Source organism: Megascapheus bottae, chromosome 18 (assembly GCF_031878675.1).
Source record: "Megascapheus bottae isolate mThoBot1 chromosome 18, mThoBot2.hap1, whole genome shotgun sequence".
Lineage (NCBI taxonomy): Eukaryota > Metazoa > Chordata > Mammalia > Rodentia > Geomyidae > Megascapheus > Megascapheus bottae.
The window spans coordinates 6,615,401-6,631,946 of NC_143526.1; the positions used below are offsets into that span (position 1 = coordinate 6,615,401).

At 44.8% G+C, this 16,546-nt stretch overlaps 1 protein-coding gene across 1 annotated transcript in view; it reads left to right on the forward strand.

The window, feature by feature from the left end:
- Window positions 1-12,079, forward strand: part of Cmtm8 (CKLF like MARVEL transmembrane domain containing 8) — a 52,261-nt gene extending 40,182 nt beyond the window's left edge. The window contains exons 2-4 of the mRNA XM_090352747.1: window positions 9,094-9,267; window positions 9,782-9,898; window positions 11,974-12,079. Of these exons, the coding sequence (XP_090208873.1) occupies window positions 9,094-9,267; window positions 9,782-9,898; window positions 11,974-12,057 (375 nt within the window). The 3' untranslated portion in view covers window positions 12,058-12,079. The remainder of the gene's footprint in view (window positions 1-9,093; window positions 9,268-9,781; window positions 9,899-11,973) is intronic.
- Window positions 12,080-16,546: the final 4,467 nt, after the last annotated feature.

Consider the following 16,546-nt stretch of genomic DNA (forward strand, 5'->3'; position numbering starts at 1 on the left):
GCAAAGGTTGGGGAAGTAGTAACAAAGGTTGGTGGCGATGCTCTGCCAGCCCAGGACTCAAGAAACACTGCTTCCCCTCTCCTTCCCTGTGCAGTGGGTCATGCCAGTAATACCAGCTACCTCAGGAGGCTGAGATCTGAGCACTGTGATTCAAAGTCAGTCCAAGCAGGAAAGTTCTGAGACTCTTTTTAATTAATCCCACACACATGCACAAAGAGCTAGAAATGGAGGCTTGGCTCAAGTGGTAGAATACCAGCTTTGAGCCCCTAGACCTAAATACAAGCCCCAGTACCAGGGTCAAATTGTGTGTGTGTGTGTGTGTGTGTGTGTGTGTGTGTGTGTGTGTGTGTGTGTGTGTGTAGGAAGTCTGGTGACTTCACACTGGTGAAGTGGAATCTGCTCAGGCTCACCTGGTAGGGTGGGGTGGGGTGTCCTGCAGCTCCGTGTAACTCTGCTCCGCCTGTTTGTCTGGAGGTGGAAAGGAAATACCAGCCCTGTCTTCCTTGTTTGGGAACATTTCACTGTTCAACCTCCTCACTTGCTGCATAATTTGCTTGGGAAGATTGGTAATGTTGAAAGGCAACACTTCCCTGTCTGAGACTAGGTGTGAGACTGGAAAAAAGCACACCAAGATGCAGGTAGGTAGACAGATAGACAGACAGACAGACAGACAGACAGACAGACAGGTGATAAGTAGACAGATGATAGGTAGGTAGGTAGGTAGGTAGGTAGGAGGTAGGAGGTAGACAGACAGACAGACAGACAGGTGATAGGTAGACAGATGGTAGGTAAATGATAGGAAGGTAGGATGAATATAAGAAAACAAAGTGTACATGTTTATAAACTGGACTGTAAAGAGACAGTTGTGACAAGGTATCTAACGTCTGTGGGGAGATTGAGGAAGAGCTGCCACCGCAAGTTTTTGTGCCGCCTGCATCCAGTGTTGGGTGGTAACAGTGTTTTTGTCTTCCCGCTTGGGGCGCAGCTCGTGATATGGTGTATCTCCTAATGCGGGAGTGCACGGAGGCTCTTCGGGTACAGGGAAAGACATTTCCTATAAATGGGTTTATCTGTGTTCAGGAAGAAACGAAGGGAAGTGTCCCCAGGGGCTGTTTTCCAGATGCCTTTCATTCAAGTCAACCTTTATGCGGCGGTGGAGAATTGGAGGATAGCCTGTGCTGCCTCCTCCTGTGAGCTGTGCACACGTCTGCTCCTTTGCAGCAGCCCCTTACTAGAGCTGTCGCAGGACCCTGAACCATGAGCCCCAGTGGGTTGGTACTGCCTGGACGGTGGGAGGCACTGGCAGCTGCCAACCCTCTGTAATGCAATGCATGTATTCTTTGATAAAAGGCCATGTAGCTACTTCTTGCTCCTAGAGTAGGGAAGGGAACTTGTCTCTGTCTCTGTCTCTCTCTCTGTCAGTCAGTCCATCCTGAGGTTTGAATCGAGGCATGAGCCCTGTCCCTGAGCTTCTTTTGCTCAAGGCTAAAGGCTAGTGCTTTACCACTTTGAGCTATAGTGTCACTTGCAGTTCTCTGGGGGTTAATTGGAGGTAACGAGTCTCCTTTTTCCTTTTTTTTTTTTTTCACCCGTGCTGGGGCTTGAACTCAGGGCCTGAGCACTGTCCTGGGGATTTCTCAGGGCTAGAGCTCTCCTACTTGAGCCACAGCACTACTTCTGGCTTTTTCTGTGTATGTGGTACCAAGTAATCAAATCAAGGGCTAGGCAAGCACTGCCACTAGGCCACACTCCCAACCTGTGGAGATACAAGTCTTATGGACTTTGCTGCCTGGCTGGCTTTGAACCATGATCCTCAGATCTCAGCTTCCTGATGGCCAGGATTACAGGTTTGAGCCATCAGCGACTAGTGGGCTCTGAGTTTCTAGTGAGCTGTGGGTGAAACCGATTCTATACATGCACACACACACACACACACACACACACATACACACACACACACACACACACACTGGGATTGGACCACACATGTGGAGAAGTAAGGCTAATTGTAGCCTGCTGCCTGTTTGTAAACAATGTTTTAGAGGAATGGAGCAAGGCAGTCCTAAGATCTCCATTATTGTCTATGGTTAATGGCAGAATAAATACCTGGGTCAGGGACCATATGGCCCTCAATGCCAGAGATTTTCACTGCTTGGCCTTTTACTGAAAACATGTATCAACCTCTGCTGTAGAAGTTCCTTACCCTGCCTCATCCCAGCCCATTGGTTCTAATGATAGCCACAGGAGCCAGGCCCACTTCCTTTCATGGCAAGTCTTCTAAAATGGATACTACCAAGATGCCAGACCTGCTAAGTATTTAACCATGCTTCCAGCAAGAAATAATCATCTAGCAAGGCTCAGGCCTATAATCCTAGTTACAGCAGGCTAAGGTCTAAGGAAAGAAAGAAGGGAGGGAAGGAGGAAGGGAAGGGAAAAAATAATAAAGAAAAGAAATAAAGCCAGGTGCAGTGGCTCACGGGTGTGGGCCTCCTAGATACTCAGGAGGCTGAGATCTGAGAATCAAGGTTCAAAGCCAGCCCAGGCACTGAAGACTGTGACTCTTGTCTCCCATTAACCTCTAGAAAATGAGAAGTGGGGCTTGGCTCAAGGGTAGGACAGTAGCCTTGAGCTGAAGGGCTCGGGACAGTGCCCAGGCCAAGTTCAAGCTCCATGACCCCCCCAACAAAAAAGACTGATAGTTAAAACCCACCTGTTATTCAAATTCCTGTTGAATTGTCTACTGGCATGACCAAGTCCTGTGGTATAGGCTCAGTGTAGACTGAAGTCCTAGGAAGAGCAAGATAAAGTCAATGGTTCTTCTGCTATAGAGCACTCTCCAGTGGTACTGAGAAGTGACAGGGGGTGGCTGACAGGAGACACCCACATGCCTTGGTACTTTTTTCCTGTTGGTCATAGGCACTGTCCCTGAGCTCTTCAGCTCAAGGCTAGTGCTCTACCACTTGAGCCACAGCGCCACTTCCAGTTTTCTGGTGTTAATTGGAGATAAGAGTCTTGGGTCCTTTTGTGCCCAGGCTGGCTTTGATCCATGATCTTCAGATCTCAGCCTCCTGAGTAGCTAGGCTGACAGGTGGGAGCCACCAGCCTCCGGCTGTATTTGGTCATTTTTTTTATCTCAAGCCAGGTGTGTTTCTAGGCAATGTCTGGTTCTAATAGGTGAGAATATCCTTCTTTTTCCACATCCTGCCCCTCTGAGCCACTCCGCTTCCTTGTGGAGCTCATGTAGACTCCTGCTAGCTCACTCTTGCTGAGCAGGGACTGCATGGTCCTTCATCAGCAGTGTTTGGGTGCCCTCTAGTGGATACATGGAGACAGGCCCTAGGCTTGCTGAGCAGAAAGCTACTAACCTGGTAGACAATGGGGAAAACTCATGAAGTTCCATTAACTGAACCAAGAACTACACAGGTGTAAGTAGGAGAAAAGTGGGGAGCCCTTGTGTTCAACCTATGCATCAATAATTGGAAACAGTTGAGATTACTGGGCTCCAGGAATCCTAAGAGGCTGAGATCTAAGGAACGAAGTTCAAAGCCAACCTAGACAGAAAAGTTTGTGAGACTCTAATCCCCAATTAAACAGCAAAAAGCTAGAAGAACCCCCAAGAGAATAAAATACTTAGGAATATACTTAACCAGAGATGTAAAGGAATTATTCAATGAAAACTATAAAAGCCTAATGAAAGAAATTAAAGAGGACACTAGGAAATGGAAAGACATCCCATGCTCATGGCTAGGGAGAATCAACATAGAGAAAATGGCTATACTGCCAAAACTGATATACAAATTCAATGCAATCCCCATCAAAATCCCAAAGACATTCTTTACGGAAATAGAAGATATAATCCAAAGATTCAGATGGAACAAGAAAAGGCCTAGAATAGCCAAAACAATTCTAGGCAAAAAGAGCAATGCTGGTGGTATTACAATACCAGACTTCAAACTCTACTATAGAGCCATAATAACAAAAACTGCTTGGTATTGGCACAAAAACAGACCAGAAGATCAGTGGAACAGAATAGAAGACCCAGAAATTGAACCACATACCTATAGGCAACTTGTATTTGACAAAGGAGCCAAAGATATACAGTGGAACAAACACAGCCTATTCAATTATTGGTGCTGGCAAACTGGGCAGCCACATGCAGAAAACTAAAAATTGACCCTAGCCTTTCGCCATGCACAAGCATTAACTCAAAGTGGATCAAAGACCTCAACATCAGACTGGAAACCGTGAAACTGCTACATGACAAAGTAGGAGAGACACTGGAACTCATAGGCACAGGCAAAAGATTCCTGAACAGAATCCCAGGGTCACAACAGATTGGAGAGAGACTCGATAAATGGGACTACCTAAAAATAAAATGTTTCTGTACAGATAAAAACATAGTCGCAAAAGTAGAGAGACAGCCAACCAACTGGGAAAAGATATTCACCAACAATACATCTAACAAATGCTTAATATCCAGTATCTACAGGGAACTCAAGAAACTAATCCCCCGAAAACCCAATAAACCATTCACTAAATGGGCAAGGGAACTAAAGAGAGACCTATCAGAAGAAGAGATTAAAATGGCAGAAAAACATATGAGAAATTGTTCATCATCTATGGTCATAAAGGAAATGCAAATAAAAACAACCCTAAGATACCACCTTACCCCAACAAGAATGGCCAAGATTTTGAACTCAGACAATGACAGTTGCTGGCGGGGTTGTGGAGAAAAAGGAACCCTACTACACCGCTGGTGGGAATGTAAACTAGTTCAGCCACTCTGGAAAGCAGTGTGGAGGTTTCTTAAAGAACTGAAAATAGACCTTCCCTATGATTCCGCCATACCACTTCTGGGCATCTATCCTGAACATCATGACCCAAGATAAGATAAGGACACCTGCTCAGCTATGTTCATCTCTGCACTATTCACAATAGCCAGGGATGGAAACAATCCAGATGCCCTACTGCAGATGAATGGATACAGAAAATGTGGTATATATACACAATGGAATTCTACATAGCCAACAGACAAGATAAAATAATGGCATTCACAGGGAAATGGATGAATCTAGAGCGAATCATGTTGAGTGAGACAAGTCAAGACCTAAGGAACAAAAGGTGTATGGTATCCTTAATATGTGGCTATTAAATCCAAAGAGTACAAGAGCGAGGACTCAATAACTGCATACCCAAAGCTATGGACATGGGAATGGAAATATAAACATAGCTATATAGACATAAAAACCTATGACTCTATAGACATAATGTTTTATTTCATAAATTAATATGTTTCTATGACATACAAACGCATAGCCTAATTTTGATTAAGTTCTAAATACTAAGTCCCAGTGATTGTAAATAGAGATTCGCTCCTTGAACACTTGTTTGTTAAATTTGTCATTTAAAATATGATGTAAAAATCAACATTAATAAATTCTTTAAAAAAAAACTGGAAGAGTGCTATGGCTCAAGTGATAGAGCATCAACCTCAAGTAGAAAAGGCCCAATAACAGTACACAAAACGATAAATGAACCTGGCACTGGTGGCTCACACCTGTAATCCTAACTACTCAAGAGGCTGAGATCTGACAATAGTGGTTCAAAGCCAGCCCAGATAATAAAGTCTGTGGAACTCTTATCTCCAATTAGCCCCCAGAAAGCCAAAAGTGGCACTGTGGTTCAAAGTGGTAGAGCAATCGCCTTGAGCTGAAGAGCTCTGAGTTCAGGGACAGTGCCCAAGCTCTGAGATCAAGCCCCACAACAGACCAAAAGAAAAAATGTGTGAGGACATGGGCAAAGGGAGAAACTCTATATACCACCGATGGTAACATAGACTAATAACAATGGAAATCAGTCTGGAGATTAATCCAAAAGGTAAAAAAAAAATCTGGGTACAGGTGGTTCCTACTTGTAATCTGAGCTACTCAGAAGGCTGAGACTTAAGGATTGCAGTTCAAAGCTAGCCCAGGCAGGAAAGTCCATGAGACTCCAATTAACTACTAGAAAGCCGAAAATGGAGCTGTGGCTCAAGAAGCAGAGCACAAGTCTTCAGCACAAAAGCTCAGGGACAGCACCCAGGCCCAAGTTCAAGTCCCAGAACCAGCACAGGGTGGTGGGGGGCGGGGGACGCCGAGAAAGAAAGGAAGGATTGGGGCTGACCCTGTGAGAAAGCCTTCCCATTGAACGTAAGCCTTGGGTTTTCAGAATGATGCTTCAGATCTTCAGTTTTACCTTTCAATCCAGAGACTCTTGTTGTATACCTTCTTCATAGAGGTTTTCAACCTCTATGTATTTATAGCGGCCAAGATCGTGGCCTAATGGTAATAATGCTTGCCTAGCGTGCATGAAGTCCTGGGTTCAATTCCTTGGTACCACAGACACAGAAAAAGCCAAAAGTGGTTCTGTGGCTCAAGTGGTAGAGTGCTAGCCTTGAGGAAAGCCCCAGGACTGGCAAAAAGAAAAAAAATTTGCATTTACTTCTTTGTTTTGGAAAACTAATTAGCCTGTCTCTTTCACATATATTTGGGAAAAGGTAAGGAATGGATCCGAAATGGTGAAAATGAGGGCTTAGTTGGGGCGTCTTTAACAAAGACCAATTGTGTATGTGTGTGTACTGTGATTATAGGACTTATTAAAAATGCACACATGTTTCTTTTTTTTTTCAACGAAGAACAAACCAATCTGCTTCTTTCAAAATAAAATGCTTATGTCAGTGTGGGAGAATTGAAATTGTAAGTAATCAAATTCCATGTATGTTCTATACACTAATTTATCTGTCTAAATGAAATCGTACTGATGCTGAGAAGATTCTAAATACCTTCACATGGCTACGTGTACAGTCCATACTAGGTGTCCACTTCTGTCCATACAGCTGAACAATGAATGGCATGTGTAGTGCAGCCTAGGATAAACAAATGAAGGAGGGAAATTTCCAGGGTAGTGTCACACATGACGACAAATAGGCAGTTATGAAATAAACATTGCTAGGAGAAAGTCAAATTTTAAAATACCCCTTTAATCTAGACGATTAACACAAGTTATATACACATTTTTTTTCTTTTTTTGGATGCTTGTGGGACTTGAACTCTGGGCCTGGGCATTGTCCCTGAGCTTTTCAGCTCAAGGCTACCCACCCTACCCGTTGAGCCATAGCACCACTTCTGACCTTCTGGTGGTTAATTGGAGATAAGAATCTCACAGACCTTAGTGCCCAGGCTGGCTTTGAGCTGCAGTCCTCAGATCTCAGCCTCCTGTGTAGCTAGGGTTACAGGTGTAAGCCACTAGGCCTGGCTTACATACATTTCTTAAAAACAGGAGATGGGTGACATTTTCAGAGCGATTTTCATTAGCATTGGTTATAGTAGAAGATAAAGGTTTGCTTTTGTCGATTCCCTTTTCCATAGGGGCATTCTTTTTACTGTTTTTGCTGGTGAGGTCATGGGCCAAGTATTCCTGCCTTTTTTTTCTTTTCTTCTTTTTTTTTTTTTTTGGCAGTTTTGGGTCTTGAACTTGCAGCCTCGGGGCTGTCCCTCTTGTTGCTCAAGGCTAGTATAATACCATTTTGAGCCACTTGGAGTTTGCTGATAGTTAGAAGAGTCTCATGGAGGGGCCGGGAGTTTGGCGTAGTGGTTAAAGTGCTTGCCTTGCATGCATGAAGACCCAGGTTCGATTCCTTGGTACCACATACATAGAAAAAAGCCAGAGGTGGTGCTGAGGCTCAAGTGGTAGAGCTCTAGCCTTGAGAAAATCCAAGGACAGTGCTCAGGCCCTGAGCTCAAGCCCAGGACTGGCAAAAAAAAAAAAAAAAAGAAGAAGAGTCTCATGGACTTTTGTGCCCAGGCTGGCTTTGAATCACAATCCTCAGATCTCAGCCTCCTGAGTAGCTAGGATTACAGGCATGAGCCATCAGCGTCTAGCCATGCCTACTTTTTGAGAGATGATTGTGTATGCGAGTGATGACTAGTGCTTGCAAGTGACACCATGCACCTCCAGGCAGTAGGCTCTGCCTGCTTATGTTCATAGCTGAGAGCTGTTACTTGAACCTGTTTAGCTAGACCCAAGCCTGAACAAGCAACTTACACCCTCTCCCTCTGGGAGAGACCCCAGAAACACCTTTACTGTCTTCCTCAACAAAGGGCTCTGACCTGTTCAGTTTGAATTTAGAAGTCTCAGTGTTATTTCAGACACCGCTCTGCTCAATCACCTCCATAACCAGACTAGCACTTCTGCCACTTGAAGCCACAGCTCTACTTCCAGTTTTCTGGTGGTTAATTGAAGATAACAGTCTCACAGACTTTTCTGCCCAGTCTGGCTTTGAATCCCAATCCTCAAATCTCAGCCTCCTGAGTGGCTAGGATTACAAGTGTGAGCCACAGAGGCCTGGCTCATTTCTGGATTTTTGATGGTTAATTGGGCATGAGAGAGTCTCACTGACTTTCCTGCCAGGCTAGCTTTGATCAGCTCCTATTTTCTCCAGGGGGGGGCGGTGCGGGTGGAAGGGAAGAAAACTTGACACTAGTCTACTGAAATTGGCGAGCTACACAGACACCTCCCCTCCCCCAAGTAAATACAGTTGTCTCACCCTCCTGGCCTTTGTGGGCACATGAGTTTATAACCTCTGTTTATATTTTAGTAGTACTTGCTCTTGCTAGGCAAGCACTGTGGCTAAGCGATGCCTCTCCAGCTCTTTTAGGCACAAGTTGTTTTGTGACTAGGCCAAACTTGCTGCCTACACACTTTGGGTCACCTATTTTAGGCTTCCTATCATAGCTGGGATGGCAGTGTTTTCCGTAGACAGTGTTATAGATCCATGTCCAGGCAGGCCCGATCCTTCCCGAGAGGCACATGCCATCACCCCAGTTATGGGTTGAGAGGGATCTTGGGAACTTTTTTGCCCAGCCGGCCTCTAACTATGAACCTCTCATCCTCACTTTCCCAAGTAGCTATAATTTCAGGAGTGAGCCCTATTTGTAAGTTGTACATATATTCTAGAAAGTTGTCATTGTCACTCTGAATGATTCTGTTTTCTCTGTTTCTGCTTCGTTCTCTTCCTTTCCTCCTTTCTTTTCCACTGCCCCTGCCATCCCACAGGTCCTGGGTCTGCTGGTATGGACACTGATTGCTGGAACTGAGTACTTCCGGGTCCCTGCATTTGGCTGGGTCATGTTTGTGGCTGTCTTTTACTGGGTCCTCACCGTCTTCTTCCTCATCATCTACATCACCATGACCTACACACGGATTCCCCAAGTGCCGTGGACGATGGTGGTAAGGACCACCACTTGGCCCCCCCAAGAGAGGCCCGGGTCAGCAAGTGATCCCCATCTTATCCCAAGACCTCTGCTGTGTGTTACTTGAGTGACCAGACAAATTAGAAGATCTAGAATTCTGTTTAGGTCCAGTAGCAAACCAGTTCTCCAGATGAAACAAGATCAGCTGGGTTCTCTAGAGAGACATTTGTTTTGATTCATTTTCAATAAATTGTACCACCTGGAAACAGGGGTGTCGGGCATCGGGCCCTGCAGGATCCTGCTTTCCTTCAAACCTTTTTTTGTTGTTTTTTTTAATAAAAGTCCTGGGGTTCCAATTTAAGGCCTAGATACGGATCCTTAGATTATTTAAACTAATAGGCCAAGGTGCTGTAATGGAGATGAGAACGCTTGTTCAGCTTGTGTGCGGCTCTGGTCCCCGCCCTTCCCCAGTTGTGTCCAACCCTTACAACATCTGGTTAGAGTTCTGGCCACCTGGGAGGTTCCCTCATATGTCTCTCCACCTTCTCCAGGGCCTGTGCTTTAATGGCAGTGCCTTCGTCCTGTACCTCTCAGCTGCCGTGGTGGATGCATCTTCTGTCTCCTCAGAGAAGGACAGTCATAACTTCAACAGCTGGGCGGCCTCCTCTGTGAGTGATCTCTCTCCCCATCCCCTTCAGTCTTCCATCTCCTTCTCCAGGGCCTACTGGCCTTCCAGGAAAGGGGCAAGTTACCTGTAGGACAGAGTGCTACTTGCAGATTTAAGAAATGCCTGGGACCTCCTGTGGCCTGCCAGGGTCACAGGCTGTAAGTCAAGCTGGCAAGTGAGAGCCAAATACCAGGTCAAGGAATGGAAGAGGAAGAACTGTTGAGAGTTACTAAGTACGGAAGCTCACAAGAAGTGAGCATAATTATAGGTGTGAGTCATGAGCACGTGGCAGTGTACTGTTTTTTAAAACCATAACTGTGTATAATTTCCCCAATTTAAATAACTCGTTTTGGCTGGGAATGTGACTTAGTGTTAGAGTGCTTGCCTAGCATGCATGAAGCCCTGGGTTTCATTCCTCAGTTCCACATACACAGAAAAGGCTGGAAGGGGCACTATGGCTCAAGTGGTAGAGTGCTAGCCTTGAGCAAAAAAATCTCAAGAACAGTGCCCAGGCCCTGAGTTCAAGCCCCAGGACTGGCTATGCATGTACATACATACATACATACATACATACATACATACATACATACATACAACTAGTTTTAGCCAGGCACCAGTGGCTTTTGTCTATAATCAACCCTAGCTACTCAAGAGGCTGAGATATGAAGGGTAAAAAAGTCAGAGACTCTTACCTCTCATTAACCACTAAAAAGCCAGAAATGGTACTGTGGCTAAAGTGGTAGAAGCACTAGCTTGAGCAAAAAGCTCAGGGAAAGTTCTCAGGCCCTAAGTTCAACCCCAGGACTGGCACAAACATGCAGATGTACACACACACACACACACACACACACACACACACACACACGACTATAGTCTGGGCATGATATGGCATGCCTATGGTCCCTGAACTTGGGAGGCAGAAGCTGGCAGATAGACAATTTAAGGCCACCCAGGGCTATGTAGCAACAAGTTCAAAACCAGCCTGGACTGCATAGTGAGACCCTGTTTCCTGTGGCCTGGGCGCTGTCCCTGACATGCTTTTGTGCTCGAAGTCAACACTGCCGGTTTGAGCCACAGCTGTCTTTCCAGATGTTTTTGCATTAATTGGAGATAAGAATCTCTTGGACTTTTCCTGCTTGGGCTGGCTTTAAACTGAGAGCCTCAGATCTCAGCCTCCGGGGTGGCTAGGATTGCAGGCATGGACCACTGGCACCTGCCTGGCCTGCTCATTTCTAGAGCTGTCTGTAGCCCTCTGAAATTGATCCCTAGTCTGCAGCTGCCTGAACTAAACTAGAAGTGATGCTCTTTCTTTTCTCAGATACACAGTCACCACATTCACCCTGTGTGTGTGTGTGTGTGTGTGTGTGTGTGTGTGTGTGTGTGTGTGTGTATGTGTACATGTACTCAACAATACTGGAGTTTGAACTGGGTACTGCCCCTTAGTTTTTTTGTTCAAGGCTGGTGCCTTACCTCCTGAGCCACACCTTTATTTCTGGCCTTTGCTGGTTACTCGGAGATTAAGTCTCATGGACTTGCCTGCTTGAGCTGGTTTCAAACGTTAATCCAAAGATCTCAGCCTCTCGAGTGGGAATACAGGTGTGAGGCACGGGCATCTGGATTCACATTCACATCCAAGTAACTCTCCAAGATTATTTAAGTAAAATTTCATTTTAGAGTCATTGAAAAAATAAAAACCTGGGGCCAGGAGTTTGGCCTAGTGGTAGAGTGCTTGCCTAGCATGCATGAAGACCCGGGTTCGATTCCTTGGCACTACATACGTAGAAAAAAGCCAGAAGTGGTGCTGAGGCTCAAGTGGTAGAGCTCTGCCTTGAGAAAGTCCAAGGAGAGTATTCAGGCCCTGAGCTCAAGCCCAGCACTGGCAAAAATAAATAAATAAATAAAATAAAAACCTGAAAAAGCCAGAAATCATTTGAAAAGGAAGATAACTGAGCCAATAAAGTAATTTTATCTGCAAAATCTGGCATGTTGTAAGTGAGGGATTTAGTGGAGATCAAGTGGAACTCATTCTGCTGAGAATATACTGATTCTCTTTCTATTATGCTTTGTTTTCTCTAGTTCTTTGCCTTCCTGACTGCCATCTGCTACGCTGGAAACACCTATTTCAGTTTTATAGCATGGAGATCCAGAACCGTTCAGTGACTTACCATTTGAGAATTGAAGGGCGGGGGGGGGGGGAACGCCCAGAAGAGTCTCACTGTAAAAACAGCTGTAGGTATAATGTATATTTCCACAAAATTGTATTTAACTAATGTTTTTATATACTTAGTTAAATTTGCTGGCAGTGGTTTGTTACAATTAAACTGGATACTTATTTGCAAAGTGCTGTAGCTTATAATGAATTCTTAAGTATTTTGTTGGTGTCTTTATAGATAATATAAAAATAAAATTGCTGATATGAAGAACCTGTCAGAGTCTAGGTTCTGATATCTCATGTCTGTAATCCTCCTATCTCAGGAGACAGCGTTCGGAGGATCAAGATTCAAAGCAGGCAAGTTTGTGAGGTCTAGAGTTCCAGTCCCATAACCAACAACAAAACCTTATTAACCATTTTTTTTTTTTTAGTGCTGATCCTAGGGCTTGAACTCAGGGCCTGGGCACTGTCCCTGAGCTCTTTTGCTTAAGGCTAGCACTCTACCATTGGAATCACAGCTCCAGATGTAACATTTCTTTTGTCGGTCATGGGGCTTTCACTCTGGGCCTGGGTCCTGTGCCTGAACTCTTCAGCTCAAGGCTGCAACCTTACCCCTGGAGTCACAGCCCCACTTCCAGTTTTTCTAGTGATTAATTGGAGATAAGCGTCTCCTGGTCTTTAGTGCCCAGGCTGGGCACTAAACCTCGATCCTCATATCTCAGCCTCCTGAGTAGCTTATAGGTGTGAGCTACCTCACCCAGCCAGAAAGATAGAAATGAGCTGGGTGCCTGTGGCTCACACCTATAACTACTCAGGAGGCTGACATCTGAGGCTCACAGTTCAAAGCCAGCCCAGGCAGACAAATCCATGACCCTCTTATCTTCAGTGAACTAGCAAAAAGCCAGAAGTGGTAGAGCACTAGCCTAGAGCAAAAAAGCTAAGCCTTGAGTTTAAGCCCCAGTACCTGTATATGCACCTGTGAGCCAACCTGATCAGAAAAATCCTTGAGACTTTTTTTTTTCAGTCCTGGGGCTTGAACTCAGAGCCTGGGCACTGTCCCTGAGCTTCTATTGCTCAAGGCTAGTGCTCTACCATTAGAGCCACAGCACCTCTTCTGCCTTTTTCTATGTATGTGCTACTGAGGAATCAAACCCAGGGCTTTATGCATGCTAAGCAAACACTCTACCACTAAACCACATTCCCAGCCCTCCTTGAGACTCTTTTTTTTTTTTGCCAGTCCTGGGCTTGAGCTCAGGGCCTGAGCCCTGTCCTTGGACTTTCTCAAGGCTAGCACTCTACCACTTGAGCCTCAGCACCATTTCCGGCTTTTGTCTAAGTATGTGGTACCAAGGAATCGAACTCGGGTCTTCGTGTATCCTAGGCAAGCACTTTAACCACTAGGCCAAACTCCCGGCCCCTCCTTGAGACTCTTATCTCCAAAAAGCTGAATATGGAGCTACAGCTCAAGAGACAGAATAGCTAATATTGAGCTCAAACACTTAGAGACTACCTGGACCCTGTGTGCACGCTCGCTCACACACTGACACACACACACACGCGCACACACACACACACACACACACACACACACACACACGTCCGCCAAGCACACTACAATTTTATACCTTTCTTGAACACATAGCACTGAAGAGATTGATTTCTAAAGCCCAGGATAAGGTACATTCGACCGGATGCACTTGCTATGTTGTGTTTATATTTGTTTTTTCAGGAGCATTACTTTTCAATCTACCCTGAGAGTTCACCAAAACAATAAGCATCTATTTTTAACCAGAAAACAATTGTTACTTCCTCTTTTGGCTACTGAAAGACTTTGATCTTGAGTTTCTGTGTTTGGGGTTTTAAGACAATGAAGTATTTTTCCTTTTTTTTTTCTTTTTTGATGGGAGGTGTGTGGTCATGAGGCTTGAACTTGGTCTGGGCATTGTCCCTGAGCTCTTCAGCTCAAAGCTACTGCCCCACTTCCCATTTTCTAGAGGTTAATTGGAGATGAGAGTCTCAGGTCCTTTTTATGTCCAGGCTATCTTTGAACCTCCATCCTCAGATCTCAGCTTCCTGAGTAGCTAGGATTACAGGCATGAGCCACACTGCGCCCGACAACCAAGTATTTTTCTATTGTTAGAGATGAAGCAGTGTGCTTTGAACTGGTTTGGATTTATTAATTTTTTTCTCAAGAAAATAGGCCCCAAATACAGTGGCTCATACTTATAATCCCAACTATTCAGAAAACAGGAGGCTTGTGATCTGAGACCAGCCCAGGCAAAAAGACCCCCATCTCAATCAGTTAGGCTTGGTGGTATGCACCTCTCATGGTCCAAAGGCTGCCCTCAAAGGCAAAGCATGAGACCCGAACTGAAAAGAAAAGAGGAGGGCTGGACTTGTGGCTCAGGTGCAATAATTCACCTGTCTAGCAAACGGGAAACCCTGAGTTAAGGGAGGGAGGGGCCAGAAGTACTTGCCTACCACGCATGAAGCCCTGCATTCAATTTCTCAGTACCACAAATAAGAAAAAGAGAAGTGGTGCTGTGGCTCAAGTGGCAAGCCAAGGGCCAGTGGCTCACACCTGTAATCCTAGCTAAGATCTGAGGATCAAGGTTCAAAGCCAGCCCAGGCAAGAAAGTCCTTGGGACTCTTATCTGCAATTAGTAAGCAGAAAACTGGAAGTGACGTTGTGGCTCAAAGCTACTAGCCTTGAGTGGAAGAAGTTCAGGGACAACGCCCAGGCCCTGAATTCAAGCCCCACTGTAGAGAAAAGAAAAGGAAGGAAGGAAGGGAGGGAGGGAGGAAGGAAGGAAGGAAGGAAGGAAGGAAGGAAGGAAGGAAGGAAGGATGGGAGGAAGGAAGGAAGGAAGGAAGGGAGGGAGGAAAAGGAAGAAAAGAGAAACAGGAAGAAAGAAAAAAATATAAACAAAAAGGTCTCACAAAATACAGCCAGTATTAAGAAGTGGTTTCTGAGGGATTGAAAAGTATTACAGTAATAGTTACACTATATCAATATCTGAACATCTATGCTCAACTCTCAGCCCTGCATGGTCTTTTAAATGCAGTTGGGGGTGGGAGCAATGTTAGTTTGATATATTTACCCACTCATGGGAAATCAATAAAATGCTTTAGGCAACTAATCTCTCTCCATTGCTATTTCAAACTCATATCCCCAAAAGATAGATATACATAGCCAACATTTGAAAACTACAAGAAAATGTAGAGCCATGAACATTCAATATCAGTCATTTATTTTCAGATCTGTAAATTGCTCCCTTCATAGGAAAATTCCTTCAGGGTATTAATGTACAAAATGATTTTAAATAAAATACCTGGATAGCACATAGATATTTAGAAATGCTAACTAAAGATGCACCTCTAGGTAGAAAATTAACTTCAACTCTGTTTATATTCCCTAGACAATTGTTTTAATTACTAAGATGGGTTTTCATAGAAGAAATAGGTTTATTGAAATTTAATGGAGGGCCGGGAGTTTGGCCCAGTGGTAGAGTGCTTACTTAGCATACACGAAGACCTGGGTTTGAATCTTCGATACCACATACATAGAAAAAGCCGGAAGTAGTACTGTGGCTCAAGTGGTAGAGCTCTAGCCTTGAGGAAAAAGCCCAAGGACAGTGCTCAGACCCTGAGTTCAAGCCCAGGACTGGCAAAAAAAAAAAAAAGAAGAAGAAGAAGAAGAAGAAGAAGAAGAAGAAGAAGAAGAAGAAGAAGAAGAGAGAGAGAGAGAGAGAGAGAGAGAGAGAGAGAGAGAGAGAGAGAGAGAGAGAGAGAGAGAGAGAGAGAGAAAGAAATTTAATGGACAAAATGGATTGTCTGTATCGTGCTACATGCACACACAGACCCCCTGGAAGGAGATGGCTTAAGCATGTAGCTTAGCCTTAAATAAATGTCCTTACTGAGGGGAGGCTGTGATCTGAGGATTGTGGTTCAAAGCCAGCCTGGTCAGGAAAGCCCATGAGTCTCTTATCTCCAATTAGCCAGCAACAAAATAGAAGTCGAGTTGTAGCTCAGAAAGAACAGCACTAGCCTTGAGCAAAAACACCAGGCCTTGAGTTCAAGCCCCAGTACCTGCACCAAATAATAACAATCCTCCAAATAGCCCTCAATCTACCAATGGTGCCCTGTAAAGAGAACGCTGTATGGGTGGGGAGTTTTGCCTAGTGGTAGAGTATTTGCTTAGAATGCACGAAGACCCGGGTTTGATTCCTTGGTACCACATACATGGAAAAAAGCCGGAAGTGGTACTGTGGCTCAAGTGGTAGTCAGACCTCTAGTGTTGAGAAAGTCCAAGAACAGTGCTCAGGCCCTGAGTTCAAGCCCTAGCACTGGCGAGGGAGGGAGGGAGGGAGAATATGCTGTAAAAGAGAGTAAGTTATCAAGGAAGATGATAATGTATATTATTGTAAGTTAGGGAGTATATAAAGTCAGGCCATCTGCCACACCACCAAATCCTGTACTAGCACCTGCTGCCTGTCT